This window comes from Neoarius graeffei, chromosome 2, assembly GCF_027579695.1.
Source record: "Neoarius graeffei isolate fNeoGra1 chromosome 2, fNeoGra1.pri, whole genome shotgun sequence".
Lineage (NCBI taxonomy): Eukaryota > Metazoa > Chordata > Actinopteri > Siluriformes > Ariidae > Neoarius > Neoarius graeffei.
The window spans coordinates 125491219-125510938 of NC_083570.1; the positions used below are offsets into that span (position 1 = coordinate 125491219).

Here is a 19720-nt window from a genome sequence, read left to right on the forward strand (position 1 = left end):
AGGTCATCACAGGGCTGACACATAGACACAGACAACCATTCACACTCACATTCACACCTACGCTCAATTTAGAGTCACCAGTTAACCTAACCTGCATGTCTTTGGACCGTGGGGGAAACCGGAGCACCCGGAGAACATGCAAACTCCGCACAGAAAGGCCCTCGCCGGCCACAGGGATCGAACCCGGACCTTCTTGCTGTGAGGCAACTGCGCTAACCACTACACCAACACACCGCCCACAGAGAACTATAATATTATATATGTAAATTAAATTTTAATAAAATTTGACCAAAATAGTAACAACTCAATTAAATAAATACTGCACTGTCTTAGTACGACTAAAATGCGTCTCTCTCACTAAACAATTTCCAACAAAATTTTTAAAAAGCACTAGAAATCCTATCAAAATCCTATCGGAATGCAGCAAAGGAATTTGCTCATTTGCAAACTTTGAAAGTTTTCAAACAAAATGTAAAAATGGCTCTATAAATACTACCATACTATCAAAATATACTCCACAAAGAAATTCACTCGCATGCAACATTTTAGTCCGACCAAAATACACTCACTAGTAATCTTTCACTGAAAACCTCAAAACTCGATCAAAATCAGTCACTTTCCAGATAATTCACTTGTAAACTTTCAACTTTTAGAAGTTGTACAGTTTGTTTCTGAAATGCTATGGAAGACTAGTTTAAGTCCATTATATTCTGATTGAAGGTATCTTTACCTTAACATGTGTAACTGGCTGGTCGAACATTTGCTTATCCACAGAAATTAATTCTCCCATGCAACCTGGGATTTGCATTCATGTTTTTGCCGTTTGGTATTGGGTTTAGTGGCCATGATGAATGACTGCTTGTAAAAAATGTCAGACAGCCTGGGTGAATCCTACATTACGGAAGTGACAGTCGTTCTGGTCGTTGATTGGTTAAAAATCAGTTGACATCAGCAGTGTTTCTCATACGATTCTGATTGAACATAATTGGGAGTATTTTTAACTTGGTGGTAGGGATTTCCCCAAACTGAGAGATTATCCAGTTTTCAACAAATACAAGCGGGAGGCAGAGGCTAAAATCGGGAGCCTCCCGCCGAAATCAGGAGGGTTGGCAAGTATGTATCTTAGCCACCAGGCCATCTATCGCCTCGCTTTCTGCCATTTTGTCAGGTCCACTGGTCACTGGCCCCGGCTGAGTTTTTCAAGATATCAGTCGCAAAACTCGTCTGTTCTCAGGTGTTTTTGCCCAGAGTTCACGTAGTGACATTACTCCTCTGATCGTGCTGTTTTAGCCGTGTTAAACTGTCCCTGAAATGTTCAAAATCGTATTTAGTCCGGGAGCTCGACTCTAACGCTCCTACTCTCTCCGCGTCACGTGATCCCCCATTTACTGCCTTTTAAATCGTGCCTTCTTTTTTATAATAGTCTTGTTATGCCTTTATTTGAGTATGCGGATATAGTTTGGGGAGACAAACATAATGTAACTTTAATGGCTCGTTTACAAGCACTACAAAATAAGGCTGCTAAATTAATTCTAGACAGACCTCTTTATTCTTCTGCCAGGCATGCTCTTGCCACACTCAAGTGGGTATCTCTGGAGAAAAGACGGTTCCAGAGAAGATGTGTGTATGTGTTTAAGTGTCTAAATGGACTTGCAGAACACAATTTGAATTTGATTAGGCATCAAGATCGACACAGATATAACACAAGAAATAAGGATAAACTCAGGCTCCCCAACTCAGAGGAACTGGGGAAAGCAAAGGACTGAATTTCATACAGTCAATGATTGCAATACACTTAAACAGGAAATTAGAGAATCAGGGAATGTTTGTATTTTTAAGCACAACTTAACATTGTTTTTACGTACTAGATATTCATAATTATCAGGTTTATTAGGTCAGCATATATTTTTTCCAAAAAACAATAACATTTCTCTGTTTCAACATCTGATATGTTGCCTTTGTCCTATTTCCAGTGAAATATAGGATTTCCATGATTTACAAATCAGCGTATTCTGTCTTTTATTTACATTTTACACAGTGTCCTGACGTTTTTGGAAACGGGGGTTGAATAGAATTTGAGAATAATAGTGTAGACTACGAATGTAAATGGAATAGTCTAAAATCCGAATAGAATATAAACAATATGAATTTAAAAAATAGTACAGTGTAAATATAAACATGAATAAAGCACTTATTCTGTGAATCGCTCTGGATCACAGCATGTGCAAAGTGTTTTCAATGTTGATTTGTACCAGTGGACTTCCAGATGTTTATTATGGCTGCATTTACCCAGGTATCAACCTGCCACTGGGCCACCAGACTATCAGCCTCCTTTAAATCCACCTTGCCAAGGCTGGACCCATCAGCTATTCAGCAGAGTTGAGGTTTGACACCAACGTTGACCCAAACTTATTTTGTCCACTGAGCCACTGTGGCCTACAGACTTTCAGCCAACTTTAAACGGCAGTTGTTATAAAAACAGCTCCTTTTTTGACCTTAAGCCAGCACTGGTTAAACTGTTAATAAGGATTGTCGTTATTAACAGAGCTTCTTTGCCAACATCAGCCCAATGCTGTGTCTATATAGAGAGAAGGCCAACAGCAAACCAAAACAGTCAGGGGTCGACTGCAGTTTGCTACCTGGCCGAGTATCCAACAACACAACTTGTACACAATTGACCCAAAACCTTAGAGGTTTAAGACGCACTGCATTTCGGTGATTAATGTGAATGACCTCTGAGGAAAGACTGATCTTCAGATCATCACCTCTCATTTGTTCATTAGGGATCGACATCGACCTCCTTGGAACAACGTCTTATTCAAATCACAACACTTAAGTCAATGTAGGTCAGTTTGTTTGTTTGTTTGTTTGTTTGTTTGTTTGTTTGTTTACTAACAGCTCAGTAGCTAACTGTAATGTATTGGATCAGGGAATGTGTGCAATGTGGAGAAGGATATTGCTGTATAAAGATTCAATGTTTAATTTTGCAATGCGACTGACGAACAAGTCTGAAATAATAACAATGACAACAATTTTGTATTGTGGAAAATATACAACACCTAATAATACACTGTCTAGAAGAACATTTGAACTTTTTTTACTCTCAGCACAACAGAATAACTGACTTAAAACACTGAACACATTTTTTTCAGAAAGAATGTAAAGGCAGCAGCACAATCTCGAATATCAATACACTGAGGGTTTTTTAAATAAATTTAAAAATGGATTAATGACAGTTTTCCATTGACAGTGTTATTTATGGATATTTACAGTTACTGATACAGTATAACAATATAATGATTTTCACTTCATTCTTTAAAAAAATTAAAATAAACACAAAAACAGTGGTATTTAAATAAATGTCGTAGAGAAACAGTGTATGACAAATGAGCTCCCACTGAAGCGAGCCCTTAAAAGCTTTAAATATCTTGTGCAATTTTTTAAACATTTATTTCATGCTACAAAATTAAAATTATTTCCTTGAAGTGCAAAATATTAAGCGTACTGTGCTGTATTTTAAACGAATGCTGTTTGATGATGAATGCTTTCATGCTAAATGCTCAAACCAAAGAATGCTTTGCATAATTTTACATCACAGTCCAAAATAATAAGTTTAATTTGTACAGCACCTTTCACCAACCCAAGGACACTTTACAGAGGAACGATAGACAAAAGAAGAAGAAAAACCCACTCCCTCAAAAACAAAACCATCATTACAAACAAGACCAACTGTGATCTACTGCTCACTGACGTATCCCTCGCTCTCGCTTATATCAGAATACGAGCAATCGAAGGAATAGGACACTTATTATGAATGTTGACTTCAACAAATAATGAACTCTGAAACAAGTAAGTAAAGAGCAGTGTCTCTCCCCAGGGATTTCACATAGCATCCTGGGAAACTGTCATTTTGAAATAGCATTTCGCTTCTTGAAATAGCATCAAAATCCACACTATACGTTTCGCAAATACATTCAGTCGGTAAACAGGAAGTCGATATGCGACAGACCTGAAAACGGTAAACACGGTATAGAACCCCAAGCTGAAGTTCGGTACCGAGTGGCTATGATTTGTGGTTGCTGAGGAAAAGGGTGTTTCAGACAGACGGAGATACGGACGAACAGACAGAGGTAAACCAGTATAGTATAATAATTAGGGCTGCAACGATTCACTAAGACTTCGATTCGATTCACGATTCAGACCCTTCGATTCGATTCTGCAACTGTAAAGGATAAACAAACCTCAGATTTTAAACATTAATTAACAAAATCCCACTGAAATTTGTCTGGAAAGATGAAAACTTTCCAAATGCTGACTAGGGAACAGGATATGTAAGTGTAAAATAATTAAAACAAAAGCAGTTAAAATAAGGATGTTTGGCAACCTGAATGGATGAATTCCTGAGCACAGAGCAGTGAGTATCAGTCACTCTCACTCACAAACACCTTCTTCTTCAAAGAGAGTTATTTAATAATGATGCATATTCATAACAGTTCAGTCAGTACTGTCAGTACACTAGTACAAGGAACAGTAGGAACTCAGCAACATGGAAAACTGTTTTGTAACTTTGGCTCTAAACTCTAACTGACAACAGGGAAAGTAAATCATGAATATTTATACACAGTCAGTTTTGGTCTGTTGACAACATCAGTCAGTTTTAACTGTCCCCGCGGACCTGGTTTTACTACTTTCGTAACACTTCCAGTTTTCAATTCGGCAGCATTTTAATTAAAACATCATTAATTACACCAATTATAGAAATTATAGAGTGAAGCTGTAGGGAGCAGCAGCTGTTAATACAGCAGCACACAGCACACAACCAGCCACACACTTCTAACCAACAGCAACTTCATCTTAACATCGACTTCATTTAGATTTTTAAACAAATAAATCATTTAAACATACCAAAAATTTAATATGGCCCGTTATATTTGACTTTAAATCTATTTAATTTTGACTTGTTGATATTAATAATGAACTTCCCTCCTGAAAATCCAACCCTAACGTCCACGTCGTGGGAGACGGACAACAGAGTGCACATTCACCCTGGCTAATCGGGCTCTGCTAGGACTCTTTATGTTAGCAGTAATACAGCGATCACAAACACTCAGTATTAATAAATCTATGAATTCTCCACCGATGAGATTCGGATATTTTTGACTCCACACCATATACGAGAAAGAGCACGTTTTCAGAATTGCTAAACGTATAAAGCACGTACCCAAGTACAAATCTTGGAAGCTTGGTACTGTTAATATAAGAACTAGAAAAGAAGTTGGCAAACTCTTCTCCGTAGCAAAGGAGGCCTTCAGGGCAGGTCTAGATATATGTGGTCTGCAAGAAGTGAGACAGCTAAACTCAGGAGCAGAAGTAATAATGATCAACGATGACTACAGATATGAATCCTACTGGTCTGGATACGCTAGGAAACGTGAAGCAGGAGCAGGTATACTCATACGAGCATGCTGGGATATTGTGATCAATGAGGTCAATTACATCAGTGCCAGGCTCCTGACTGCTTCAGTGGTCTTTTATGGATACCGTCTCACAAGGGTGTAGGTTTGGTATTAACAGTGGTGGGGACATAAACCCAATGCCAACCCCCAGTGGTGCCAACTTCAGGTCAACATTAGAGGGTCGCAATATTTTGCTCCGTTGTGTTCCACCAAAAGAGTCTCCATCATCTCTCCAAAGGCCAGACTTTTAAAATTTGAAGTTCAGAACTGTAGTAATTCATAAATAATAATAATAATAATAATAATAATAATAATAATAATAATAATAATAAATTCATTTGATTAATTGCAAATCTTGCATGTGGTGATTAATTCATTCTACCAATCTGCAAATGTGCACTGACTGTCGGGAGGGTGTATGTTCCTTTCCCTCATAAATGGAAGTAAAACACATCCGGAACCTTAAACACTGCGTTCCATGAGGCTGGCAGGTAGCCTGGCAAGCCAGACTAAATGTGAATATTTAGTCTGGCCTCGCTCGTAGACATTTCCGACGGGTGTGGGAGGAACAACCCGCTGTCTTTCAAACTGTCTCTGTGTGTATAGGCCAACGCTCTGACCAATCAGCGCAACAATGACTGTGACGTAGTCAGAGCGACAGAAAGCAGTGGGGGAGGCCTTGAAATAAATAATTTTTCAAAATGCGTATTAATTAATAAACAGGTTCTAGATATTAAGAAGTTTGAAGATAATGACCACAAGTTTGGAGTCTGTACCACATACTTAACATACACTCATTTTTTTTTCAAGGGTTTGCTTAAACTGTTTTTGAGTGTTTTTATTTAGTGGTGTTTGGTGAAATAATTTCCCTTAAATTTAAAATAATGGGAAAATAAGAAACAATCAAAAAGTAATGTTTCAAAGCTGTTTATTAATTCTTCGTACTGCACAAACTAGCCCCATCGTTTTGGCTACGAGCGGAGCCAGCTGGTAGATCAGACTTTTGCCATAACCGGTTGGCAAAACAGCGAAAACGTCCTTCTTGAAAAGGAATGAGCGGAGAGCCTCTTCCTGCTCATGTTTCAACGAAAACTCCAAGTCTAATTCTTCTAAAACTGATTCCAAAGCGGAGTCAAACGCGCGTTGTTCACTAGCCGTAGCCATCTTTCCTGTTGTGCTTTCTCCAGCGTCGCGCAGCTTTGTCGTCACTCCTGCAAAAGCCCGCCCAAAGAATCCAAACAAAAACCTTGCGTTGTGATTGGCGGGCACGATTTGATGCCCGGGGTGTTTTGTTGATATGGTGCAAGGCTAGACCCACTCGTAGGCAAAAATATTTTTGGCCGCTAGGCGGGTGGGTCTAGTCTACTAGGCTAGCTGGCAGGGGGAGTGGGCTCTCTTCTGTGGGATCTTTAACTGGTTTTAGAATGCCAGTTTAAGCTGATGCGTGATTGATCTAATGATAAAATAGTATGAGGGCTCGAGAACTTTTTTGACACGTTGAAAGGTTACAATTTTACTTGGCAACAGAATGTATGTGAATTCTGATTGGTGGTTGTTCTATTATTGCCCTTTTGTTGTGCTGTTGAGCCCAGAGTGGAGAGGGGCGGGAGAGGAGAGAGGGGCGGGAGAGGAGGGAGGGGCGGGGTTCTGCTGAAGCGCACATGGTGTTCTGGTCAAGGAAAATGGTGTCAAATTTATTTCTTCAATTCAGAACATGCTTAATGACTCATGTGATGTTAAACGAAACGAATGACAGACAAGGAGACTGGATAATAAAGACCTATGAGCTTGAGTTATAGTGCATTATACTTTCCTTTCCATTCTACCTACACTTTTATAGGGACAAGATTGCTGCAGCACCCTAATGAATTAACAAATGATGCATCACGCATGGCAATTCAAAGTTTATGTCAGACATTACCCATTGTACACAAGCAGCAAAACATTTGCATTTCACATAGTAGCAACTAAGTCAGATTTGCCTGTGACCCTGACTCTTCTTCACCTCTATCTGAGCAACAACTTAGGCGGCATCTTCTGCCACCTGATAAAGAACACATTGATGCCATGAGCAGTGATCCAGCACGCCTCACATTTCAAACACCAGTAGCGCACATCAGTTTAAATAGACTATTGCAAATAAAAACTGCCAAGTCCAAGTGCTCTATCAGCTTCCCCTGATGCTGTGGCCCTGCCACTCCACCGCTGTCTGAGGGACAATGCGGCTGCGCTGCTTCTGTCACCTGCCAAAGTCATCGATGCGCCATATGAGCCCTGAGGGAACCCGCTGGCTAAGATGCCACTGGAATGGCTTCATTAGCACTAAGGGGAAACTGTTCTCCTCCAGTGACTTACACTTCTTTTGAAAAATAGCTGCGAATCTCCAGCTTTCTTTTCCTTCCTGACATCTCGCCTCCCGCTTTCAAATGAACCGCCTCGAAAACCAATCAGCTCCGCGGATGTGTGGACTCGGGATGTGACGTTTTCAAAAGAGAGGCGGAGTCACCAAACATTTCTGATCCAGAAGGCGGAGGCTGTTATGCTAATTACGTGAAGATGTTTGATTTGATTAAAAGGTGTCTGGGCCTCGAACAATGTCCACATCACCATCGGATTGTTGTTGTTTACATGTATCATGTTACCCGAACTCGGTCAGGGCTCTGCAGGTCTTAACTGAAGCGCTTCAGATTCAGGGTTAGCGCGCTGCTAAAGTTTGCAGGCGCTTCACAAGCAAGACTCGGTGCAATATTAGCCAACATTAGCACAATCTGATATGATTTAATAATGTCTTTGGGACCTTAATGAACTCCAGTTGTTGTCGGGATCAAGTCGGATTGTTATTTACACGCCACACAAACTTAAACAGTCATATTCATACGCTGCCGTTTTTACACACTGAATCTGAACTGTTGTGAACTGATTAATTCTCCGAGCTAATCTAACGCTACATTCCTCAAGCACAGTTTGCTAGCTAGCAGCCGCTCACTGCACTGCAACCGCACTTGCTAATTGACACGGGAGCCGAAAGGGCTTGCTGTTTCACGACCACGCCCCCAGAGTGAATATTCATGAGCGAATTTTGCGTGGTGCTCCGCCCAGTGGAAACCTACAGGAACCCTTTGTGTACCGCACGCGGGGCAGGATTTATTTTCTTCAATCAGAAATATTGGTAGGGACATGCCCACGCCATCCAGACCCAATTCTACGCCGATGCCGTCTTAAAGTAATTGTGGCTTATCCTCCTCCAGACTGTGGAAATGATACAAGAACAAGGGACCGGCTTAAAAATGCTTTCTACAGTGATCTTCAAAAAGCTGCTGCTAGAGATACCAAACATCAAACACTTGTGATCTTAGCAGATATGAACACCACTACCGACTTGAGTTTAACGATGTGGAAATTTGATGGAAGCGAAATCAAAACTATCAACTGGGCTCTCCAGCCTCGCGCACAGAAATTACTCGGCCAACGGCCACCAAGCTGCACCGCTATTTTTGAACTGCGGACGAAGAGCAGCATCAAGCGGGTTCCGCAGAGCTCAGAAAGAACTTCACACACACCAGTCAATAAACTGAGAAATGTAGCTACCCAACAGCCAATCAAAAAATAGCATTGTTGTATCCAGGTAAAATTTACGTGATCCTGCCAATAACGTTCCTTATAATACATAGGGCCAAATTACTCAATTCTGATTGGTCAGTCAAGGAGGGCTTTTCTTCTTAACACGGGGCTGTATTTCTGAAATGCTATTGGCTAGTTCGTTGCTTGGTTACGGTTACAAAAATTAGCAAATTTTGTCAACAAAATGGCTGACTCTGCTGACTCAGCAATGCCGCGTTTCGCTATATTTGATGAAGAAATGATAAACCAATTGAAAGCTGCAAGCAAAAATGAAAATACCAAAAAAAGACGCTTTAGAAACTGATTCACACGTGCAAGATAGTCTTGCGCCCTGATTGGTTCAGAAAATGTGAATAACAAATGATGTGAACTTGAATGGCTTCCGATCACTCGTGAAATAAATCCTTAATTTTACTCGGCCCCATATGATTACCGATACAAAGAAGCCGATGCGGTGAAGTGCAGACCGACACACATTGAACGCCGCGGGAGCGCTATATTCGATGAGTCGCCTACAGTACAGTAAATCATCTCATCATAGGATTTTGTATTTCCTGAACGAAATTAGTACTTGCATCACAAAAATAATGAGAGCTGATGTTGGGGAATATTGTCTCCAGGTAATAATGTTAACTATCAGTTTGCCCAGAGTCTGTGAGCTTGTCTCGCCACTTCAATCTTGAATCCTTGCTAATTTCAGCAGCTATTTTTGACCCCTGTTTTTAGTCCCAGTGTTGCACACTTGAATGAAAACTCAGTGTGATTTTTTTTTTTAATCTCTTCCTTTACTGGGGACTCGCCAAACTGCAAAATACACAGATATAGTAGTGGATGGTCAGGCGCTTGTGTTTACACGGTCTCTCGCTTAGCACTACAGTCCATGTGCTTGCCTTGTTTACTCCTGAGCAGCGCTCACTTTAGCGGCTACTAAGGAGAACCCACACCTCTCTTTATGTACTGCTTCTCATCGCAGAGACTGGAGCACAGATACTATTTTGTGAGCTACACTGCTACACAGAACAATACATACACACAATACATACAAAACATTTGAAATGAAATAACTTGAAAAATATATAGAAAGGGGGGGTGGCTTATTCTGTTATCATTTCTTGTCCTTACACTAGTGTAGTCATATTTCCATTATCTGTTTTTGTTGTTGTTAGGCTTAACAGTTTTAGTGCAGTTGTAGTAAATACAGTTTCATCGTTGCATAGTCCATTTTAGTCAGTAGGCTACTTTTAGTTGTGATACTGTATTTCATTTTTACATTTTACATCCTGGCCATGCATACATTAATCATTGCATTTATCTGTTTCAAAGATGTCAGGGAAGAAGCAAATGAGCATTCTTTCATGCTTCGCTCTGAAGGGTCAGCGCGCTAAAAAGGTTGCCAGGTCAGAGGAGTAGACTGTGGAAGAGGCAATGGTGGAGGCAGTAGATGAGACAGTGGAGGAGGCAGTGAAGGAGACAGCTAGGGTGTCAGTAGCGGAAGAGACCATAGAGGAGACAGTGGACAAGCCAGTGGAAACAGGAAAAAAGAGAGGATTGTCTGGAGCGGCCACCTATTGAGGTATTTCACTCACGTGACCAAGTCACGTGATGCTGCCATTTTGGACGGCAAGCTTAAGTCCTTCAGTGCAAGGCGGTATGAGATAGTGGAGACCTTTGCGCGTTCTAACAAGAAAGTAAGCTGTGATTCGTGTTAAACTGGACGTGTCTTTTGTCATAAACACTACCCAGCCTTTGTATGGAGCCAAGGTTGTCGACAGAAGTCAACAATTTGATGAAGGATGACCCCAGCAGTTTGGAACGGTACAAGGTAGGCTATGTTCACAACACTTCCTTGTTACTCGGGGGATCCGAGATCCCCTGAAACAGACATGAGATCCCTTGTAAACATGATTTGGGAAATGTTGGGGGGTCTCTAAAATATTGGCAAAATGATGTTTATAATTGACATAGCAATCGTGCGTAACGGGAAGCATTTGCATATCCGAAGTGTTGTTTACTTGATAACGATTGCTGCTGCCAGGTTGGTTGTTGAGTAGCCTGACTGTTTTTTTTTTTTCTTGCGTGTGGTATCATTGTTGACGCGAGGTTGTTTTTTTAACATGCCAATGCGGACACGATTTCCCCTGATGAGTTAGGACTTCAGACGCGATGCGTGTGTGGAATCCGCGTGATATGTGCGTAAGATAGGCTTCTCATGTGTTTGGAGATCCGCGCTCTTTTTATTTTCTTTCTTTCTTTCTACGTAATTTCCCTGTTTATTTCTGTCCCGTTTCTTTCTAGCCTCTGTTATTGCGTTTTATGTCTGATGTCACTTTATCTACTTGTTTTGTAATGACTTGATACTTTCAATATAAAAAAAACAAAAGATCCGCGCTCTGAGACAAGCGCCAGCACCCCCCCCAAGGGAAAAAAAAGGGACCCCCCCGAAAATATCAGCATAGTTCCAGCCTCGCGCACAGAAATTACTCGGCCAACGGCCACCAAGCTGCACCGCTATTTTTGAACTGCGGACGAAGAGCAGCATCAAGCGGGTTCCGCAGAGCTCAGAAAGAACTTCACACACACCAGTCAATAAACTGAGAAATGTAGCTACCCAACAGCCAATCAAAAAATAGCATTGTTGTATCCAGGTAAAATTTACGTGATCCTGCCAATAACTTTCCTTATAATACATAGGGCCAAATTACTCAATTCTGATTGGTCAGTCAAGGAGGGCTTTTCTTCTTAACACGGGGCTGTATTTCTGAAATGCTATTGGCTAGCTCGTTGCTTGGTTACGGTTACAAAAATTAGCAAATTTTGTCAACAAAATGGCTGACTCTGCTGACTCAGCAATGCCGCGTTTCGCTATATTTGATGAAGAAATGATAAACCAATTGAAAGCTGCAAGCAAAAATGAAAATACCAAAAAAAGACGCTTTAGAAACTGATTCACACGTGCAAGATAGTCTTGCGCCCTGATTGGTTCAGAAAATGTGAATAACAAATGATGTGAACTTGAATGGCTTCCGATCACTCGTGAAATAAATCCTTAATTTTACTCGGCCCCATACGATTACCGATACAAAGAAGCCGATGCGGTGAAGTGCAGACCGACACACATTGAACGCCGCGGGAGCGCTATATTCGATGAGTCGCCTACAGTACAGTAAATCATCTCATCATAGGATTTTGTATTTCCTGAACGAAATTAGTACTTGCATCACAAAAATAATGAGAGCTGATGTTGGGGAATATTGTCTCCAGGTAATAATGCTAACTATCAGTTTGCCCAGAGTCTGTGAGCTTGTCTCGCCACTTCAATCTTGAATCCTTGCTAATTTCAGCAGCTATTTTTGACCCCTGTTTTTAGTCCCAGTGTTGCACACTTGAATGAAAACTCAGTGTGATTTTTTTTTTTAATCTCTTCCTTTACTGGGGACTCGCCAAACTGCAAAATACACAGATATAGTAGTGGATGGTCAGGCGCTTGTGTTTACACGGTCTCTCGCTTAGCACTACAGTCCATGTGCTTGCCTTGTTTACTCCTGAGCAGCGCTCACTTTAGCGGCTACTAAGGAGAACCCACACCTCTCTTTATGTACTGCTTCTCATCGCAGAGACTGGAGCACAGATACTATTTTGTGAGCTACACTACTACACAGAACAATACATACACACAATACATACAAAACATTTGAAATGAAATAACTTGAAAAATATATAGAAAGGGGGGGTGGCTTATTCTGTTATCATTTCTTGTCCTTACACTAGTGTAGTCATATTTCCATTATCTGTTTTTGTTGTTGTTAGGCTTAACAGTTTTAGTGCAGTTGTAGTAAATACAGTTTCATCGTTGCATAGTCCATTTTAGTCAGTAGGCTACTTTTAGTTGTGATACTGTATTTCATTTTTACATTTTACATCCTGGCCATGCATACATTAATCATTGCATTTATCTGTTTCAAAGATGTCAGGGAAGAAGCAAATGAGCATTCTTTCATGCTTCGCTCTGAAGGGTCAGCCCGCTAAAAAGGTTGCCAGGTCAGAGGAGGAGACTGTGGAAGAGGCAATGGTGGAAGCAGTAGATGAGACAGTGGAGGAGGCAGTGAAGGAGACAGCTAGGGTGTCAGTAGCGGAAGAGACCATAGAGGAGACAGTGGACAAGCCAGTGGAAACAGGAAAAAAGAGAGGATTGTCTGGAGCGGCCACCTATTGAGGTATTTCACTCACGTGACCAAGTCACGTGATGCTGCCATTTTGGACGGCAAGCTTAAGTCCTTCAGTGCAAGGCGGTATGAGATAGTGGAGACCTTTGCGCGTTCTAACAAGAAAGTAAGCTGTGATTCGTGTTAAATTGGACGTGTCTTTTGTCATAAACACTACCCAGCCTTTGTATGGAGCCAAGGTTGTCGACAGAAGTCAACAATTTGATGAAGGATGACCCCAGCAGTTTGGAACGGTACAAGGTAGGCTATGTTCACAACACTTCCTTGTTACTCGGGGGATCCGAGATCCCCTGAAACAGACATGAGATCCCTTGTAAACATGATTTGGGAAATGTTGGGGGGTCTCTAAAATATTGGCAAAATGATGTTTATAATTGACATAGCAATCGTGCGTAACGGGAAGCATTTGCATATCCGAAGTGTTGTTTACTTGATAACGATTGCTGCTGCCAGGTTGGTTGTTGAGTAGCCTGACTGTTTTTTTTTTTCTTGCGTGTGGTATCATTGTTGACGCGAGGTTGTTTTTTTAACATGCCAATGCGGACACGATTTCCCCTGATGAGTTAGGACTTCAGACGCGATGCGTGTGTGGAATCCGCGTGATATGTGCATAAGATAGGCTTCTCATGTGTTTGGAGATCCACGCTCTTTTTATTTTCTTTCTTTCTTTCTACGTAATTTCCCTGTTTATTTCTGTCCCGTTTCTTTCTAGCCTCTGTTATTGCGTTTTATGTCTGATGTCACTTTATCTACTTGTTTTGTAATGACTTGATACTTTCAATATAAAAAAAACAAAAGATCCGCGCTCTGAGACAAGCGCCAGCACCCCCCCCCCCCCCCCAAGGGAAAAAAAAGGGACCCCCCCGAAAATATCAGCATAGTTTGAACAGGGTAAACAGAGAAAACAGGAAAAATTAAATGATTAATTTTAGGGGGCTCATTCGTCATAAAGATACAATATTTTGTTTTTCAATTTACTGGTGATTTCTGGTGCATTACTGAATTCATCTGCAGTATATTATTTACATTCTTAACAAGAAATTGAACTTGGAAAAAAATTGGCACAACAGGGAGAATGCAGAGAATTTTTTTTTTTTTTTAAAGTTGTTTGGGCACCATGCAGTAGGTGGGTGTGGGGGTTGTTGGTTAGAGACATCTTATTTCCAGTGTACTTTAATGTCTAATTAATCATTGTATTTTAAGGGCATCATTTATTCTTATGTAATGTTACTTTATGTTGTAAGAGAAGTTGAGAGAGTTGGGAATTGATGACCCCTACCTCTTTCCTCCTGGAATCTTCACTGATATACTGAAGTGTAAACAGGTGCCTGACTTTCAGTACCATGATTTATACCACTATGTGGTTTTCAACCCTTCACCATATTCAGGCCAGGCCATGAAAGCATACAAAAGCCTGGATGCCTACAGGTATTTTGTAGCTGGCTGGGTTACAGGACTCCAGCAGTGGATTGTGCCTGGGAATGGAGTACACCTTGTTCGTGCCAAAGTAAGTGACAAGTACTTGTATACTATCTATCTCTTGTCTTGGGTTAAATGTGTAATGTTTTATTGTTTTTTTATACTGTTTTAGTGGATGGATGGATATTGAATGTGTTTGTTTTTTTTCTGGAATTTTAAATTACAACACTTGCTGCTTTGCCTTATTATTCTAGATCAGGCCCTAGTTATCAATAATTGAAATATTTGAAAATTATTTCTAAAGATGGCGGCACGGTGGTGTAGTGGTTAGCGCTGTCGCCTCACAACAAGAAGGTCCTGGGTTCGAGCCCCGGGGCCGGTGAGGGCCTTTCTGTGTGGAGTTTGCATGTTCTCCCCGTGTCCGCGTGGGTTTCCTCCGGGTGCTCCGGTTTCCCCCACAGTCCAAAGACATGCAGGTTAGGTTAACTGGTGACTCTAAATTGAGCGTAGGTGTGAATGTGAGTGTGAATGGTTGTCTGTGTCTATGTGTCAGCCCTGTGATGACCTGGCGACTTGTCCAGGGTGTACCCCGCCTTTCGCCCGTAGTCAGCTGGGATAGGCTCCAGCTTGCCTGCGACCCTGTAGAAGGATAAAGCGGCTAGAGATAATGAGATGAGATTTCTAAAGATTGACATGATTCATGTGTGTCTATTTAATTAACTGATAAATTGCTATGAAATATTTTACATTTATAGGTGACTCATTCACAAAGGCTATCAGAACCACCTCTTCTTCCATGGATTGCCATGCAGAATGATGGGCAGGTTATCTTTGGCCACTGCACATGTAAAGCAGGACTTGGGGCCCATTTACACGAGGACGCTGTCGGGTAAAAACGACTAAATATTTTATCGGAAGTGCCTTTCGTCTACACGGGGATGGCGTTTCCGAGGCTGAAAAACGGAAAAAATTGAAAACGCCTTCCAGAGTGGATAAGTTAAAAACAGCCCCCGTTGCATATCCATCTAAACTACCCAATACGCAAAACTCTGCTCGGATCTGCTCACGTCGGGTACGCGTTTACGTCATACATATGTCATATACTGTACATGCCAGCCCGGGAAGTAAGAAAGTAAGAAAGTAAGTAAGAGCATGTCTGATTACATCGATCCAACGGACCTTCAAGCTGCTCTGGCAGCTTTAATAAACGTCCAGGAGTCCTTCGAACATCTATACCGAATCTGCACATATACCGTTAATGAACAGAGGCGGGTATAGCATGCTCTTACTTTTTTACTTACTTTCTTACTTACCATAGCCAGAGTAGTCAAAGTTTTCGCGGCGCAGATGTGCAGATCAGACAAGACGGAAGACGTTGTGCATGCGTGCAGACATAGCGGAGGTCTTTCACAGCACCGCCTGGCATGCACATCTGTGACAGGGCGCAATGCGTCCGTCACTAAACAGCGGTTCCTCCCGCTGGTCATGTTTCAATGGTCAAGTGCAATGGACTAAACCACAGTTGCAAAGACATTCCAAATACAATCTGTGTTGTATGTCTGTTGTGGGTTTGGTAATGGGGGCTTTACAAGTATGTTTTGTTACGGGTACATTTGTTACAACTTTTAGATATGTAAACCTGAAATGTTTGGTCCATGTGTTCATAGTAAAAGACGCGACACAGGTTTAAACAGCGCAAGCATTTATTAGTTTTCACTATAAACAATAGCGTGTAAAGATTCATTAAGTGCGCACGTTTAACATCTGAATCCTTTTCTGTTAGAGTTTATCTAACATCAGCCAGAAATGTCTGTAGCCATTTACCTGCTGTAGTCTTCCGGGTGCGGGACCAAACCAGAACGCAGGGCTGAAAGCGCTTTTCCAGGTTTCTTCCGCGATGCGCGGGAAAGCAGCTCATTAGAGCGGAGAGAAATGGTCTAAAAATCTTATGTAAGTGTTTGTTGTAATATTTAAGGTTTGCACATTGTTGTAGGAGTGTAATGCATGCAGTGAAAATGTTTAGAACTGTTAAAATCTGTCTAGATGTGTTGATTGATTTTAATTGTGTTAAGACTGTGCTGTAGTCTTTTAAATATGCGCTGCACTGTTCATTGGGGGGAGATGGCCTCTGCAGGGAGAGGACGCATGACTTGAGCTCTGTGTGAGTAATGCCAGAGTAGCCTAGCTTGCGTGGGCATTTTGTCCCAGAATTTTTTTTTTTTGGTTGGTTTTGTCATCAGTGTTTTTTTTTGTTTGTTTGTTTGTCCTGTTTGTGTTAACTGCCGGCTTAAGAATAAAAAGAGAACTATTTTTGTACAAGAATTTTCCTTGTTTTGCTCATCATTCTGACTGACTACTCCATCCGCTCGGCACACTCTATTACAACATCCAATTGAATTCCACACATTTATGCGTCACCGTACAGGCGCAGATTTCCTCCTTGAAAACGGTCGTGTAGACGCGGAAAAAAGTGAGAACAAAAACGGACTTTTGCGTTTTTGTTTCAGACCGTCCCCGTGTAAAGTGGGCCTTGGAGAAGTTTGTTCTCATGTCGCAGCCACCCTGTTTGCATTGGAATCCGCTGTCAAACACCTGAAGAGCAGAACCTGCACTGATGGTCCCAGACAATGGGGACAATCTTCAGATGTCACAGGTGGGAGAACGATATTCAGTTCAGGATGTAATATTGACTTCACCAGTCCTGAGAGGAAGCGGAAACAGGCCTGTATGGAGTCATGCAACTCCGGACCACCCCCTTCAAAGTCTAAGAAGACATCTTCCATCCCACTCATGACACAGGATGAGAAGGAGAACTTTTTAAAGAGGTTGTCCAAGTCTGGTACCAAGAGTGCTAGACTGTCACTGGAGGCAGGCTTTAATGACAGTTTCACACCAAGGACACTACAGCTCAATCTTCCCAAACCCCTATCTGAGCTGTATGATCCAGTCCATCTAGGCCTGTCATATCCTGATCTGTTGCTGGAATGTGAGGCAGCATTTCAAGCGCTGAACATCGATGAAAATCAGGTATGTTTAACATAAAATTTTATATGTGTATCTGGAATTTAAAAGTCCAGTTATTATTTATAAGGTGGGAGGTATGAGAGTTCCAAACTACTTTGCATTGGTTAATACCTTTCCCCTCCCCTCCACATGCACACCAGCATCAAAATGGATGGATAATGCCCCCACCCTTTAAAAGTTTTGAATAAATATGTCCAAAATGATTTTGACAAGGGATAATAAAGTGTCAATGAATTCTATATCAAATAATATATATAATATATTTTTTCAGGCATCTTCCGTTGAAGAAGAGACTAGAAAACAAGCCAAATCCAAGCTGTGGTTCCAAATGCGTGCTGGCCGAGTTACAGCTTCCAGGTTCAAGGCAGCTGCAAGAACAGATCCAGCCAACCCATCCAAGTCTCTCATCAAGCAAATCTGCTATCCACAAGCCTACAAGTTCACTTCTGCAGCAACTGAGTATGTTTCAGTATTTTCTAATTTTATTTTTGTCTAATTACTTTTAATGTTTGAAATTGTTTGAAGATGCTAAATACAATTTTATAGGTTTTGGTTCTGTTTTACGGAATAACAAATGTAATTGATTATGAATGGGTAACAGGAGAAATGGTTGTATTGTATACTGTTCTGGTGATAGTGGATATTTCAGTTTTAAATGTTTGTATTCCCAGTATAAATATGGTTGGCGTGGGCACAGACCAGATGAAGTTTTTTTCCCTCACAATCAGTATAAATGTATTTTGACCAAAAATTTTCAATATTTTGAACTCTCATCCCGCCTGTAAAAATAGGAACTGGTTTGCACCCCCACACCATGCATATTTGTAGAAATACCTTTAGAGTGGAATGAATTAAACCATATCACTTTTATAACATGGCTCTTCATATTGACTGAAAGAATTATGGTGGGACTGAACTAAAATTTGATTCCTATTGTTACAGATGGGGATGCCAGCATGAAAACGAGGCCAGGAATGTGTACAAAGCACATGTAGCCATGCAGCACAGAGACTTCATGGTGGAAGACTCAGGACTCATCATCAATCCTGATTATCCTCACCTTGGTGCCTCTCCAGATGGGAAGATAAAGTGTTCCTGCTGTGGGATGGGGATTTTAGAAATAAAATGCCCTCATTGCAAACGTGGTGCCTCAGTAGTATTCTCTAATTCCAAGTCCTCTACTGGAATGTTCAGGCCTGAGGTTAGATCCAGGAGAGCTTGTGCAGCTGATCTACGGGATTCTTCCTCTCTCTTCCTGGACTTCATGGCCTGTCGACACTGAAATGACCCCAGAGACTGCTGCCCTTTTCGCTTCACAGGTGATGAGGTGTGTTGGAAGACACTGGGAACAAAATCTGGGGAGAGGGGGTGGTTACTCCTTGCTCCTAAAATTAACAAAATAAATAAACATAAGATTACCATAAAATAAAAACATTTTTCATTCAAAGATCAATGCTGGAATAATTCAAGTGAATTCAAAAATAATTATAATGTACTTTAAATGAGTAATTGTAATGATTGTTTTCTCTACAAATAATTTCTTTGCATGCAAGTAAATATACAAACAAAATAAAAGCTGACATTTAAACAACATATTACTTTATATGTTTCTCCCTGAATACTTTTACTCTACTCTTGTTAAAAATTTGAGGAAATTTGCCTATTTTCATTTTTTGGGGGGAATGTTGATTTTCTTCCAGTTATGAATAAATTGACAAGTCTTACAGTTTTTTCCACCTGTGCATATTAATATTTCTTTCAACTGAACAACATGTGTTTGCATTTATATGCATGCCTTATCAGTTAAATTTTTTTTAAAATATAAAAAAAACAACTAAGTTTAAATATTTTTCCCCTTTCTAATGATTTTACTCAACAGGTCATGCTATGAAACAAACTATTTGTAAGGCTGGCTTAATTAAAGGATTACAAGACAAACAAGTTGGGCTGCTTTTTGAATTTATCAAAACTTTCAAA

The 19720-nt window shown here is 40.8% G+C and overlaps 1 protein-coding gene across 1 annotated transcript; it reads left to right on the plus strand.

The window, feature by feature from the left end:
- The first annotated feature begins 13041 nt into the window (after positions 1 to 13041).
- LOC132870919 (uncharacterized) lies at positions 13042 to 19319 on the plus strand. The gene is made up of 6 exons (XM_060904914.1): positions 13042 to 13242; positions 14550 to 14807; positions 15475 to 15608; positions 17227 to 17746; positions 18015 to 18202; positions 18686 to 19319. Exons 1-6 carry the CDS (start codon positions 13042 to 13044, stop codon positions 19023 to 19025), a joined length of 1641 nt encoding a protein of 546 aa, XP_060760897.1. The 3' UTR covers positions 19026 to 19319.
- Positions 19320 to 19720: the final 401 nt, after the last annotated feature.

What these genes read in the sequence shown, in the direction of transcription:
- LOC132870919 (XM_060904914.1), top strand. Translation starts at nt 13,042, where the DNA reads ATGTCAGGGAAGAAGCAAATGAGCATTCTTTCATGCTTCGCTCTGAAG. An exon ending in AGGAGACAGTGGACAAGCCA is followed by an intron (nt 13,243 to 14,549) that starts GTGGAAACAGGA and finishes TTGTAAGAGAAG; the next exon opens with TTGAGAGAGTTGGGAATTGA. An exon ending in TGAACATCGATGAAAATCAG is followed by an intron (nt 17,747 to 18,014) that starts GTATGTTTAACA and finishes ATATTTTTTCAG; the next exon opens with GCATCTTCCGTTGAAGAAGA.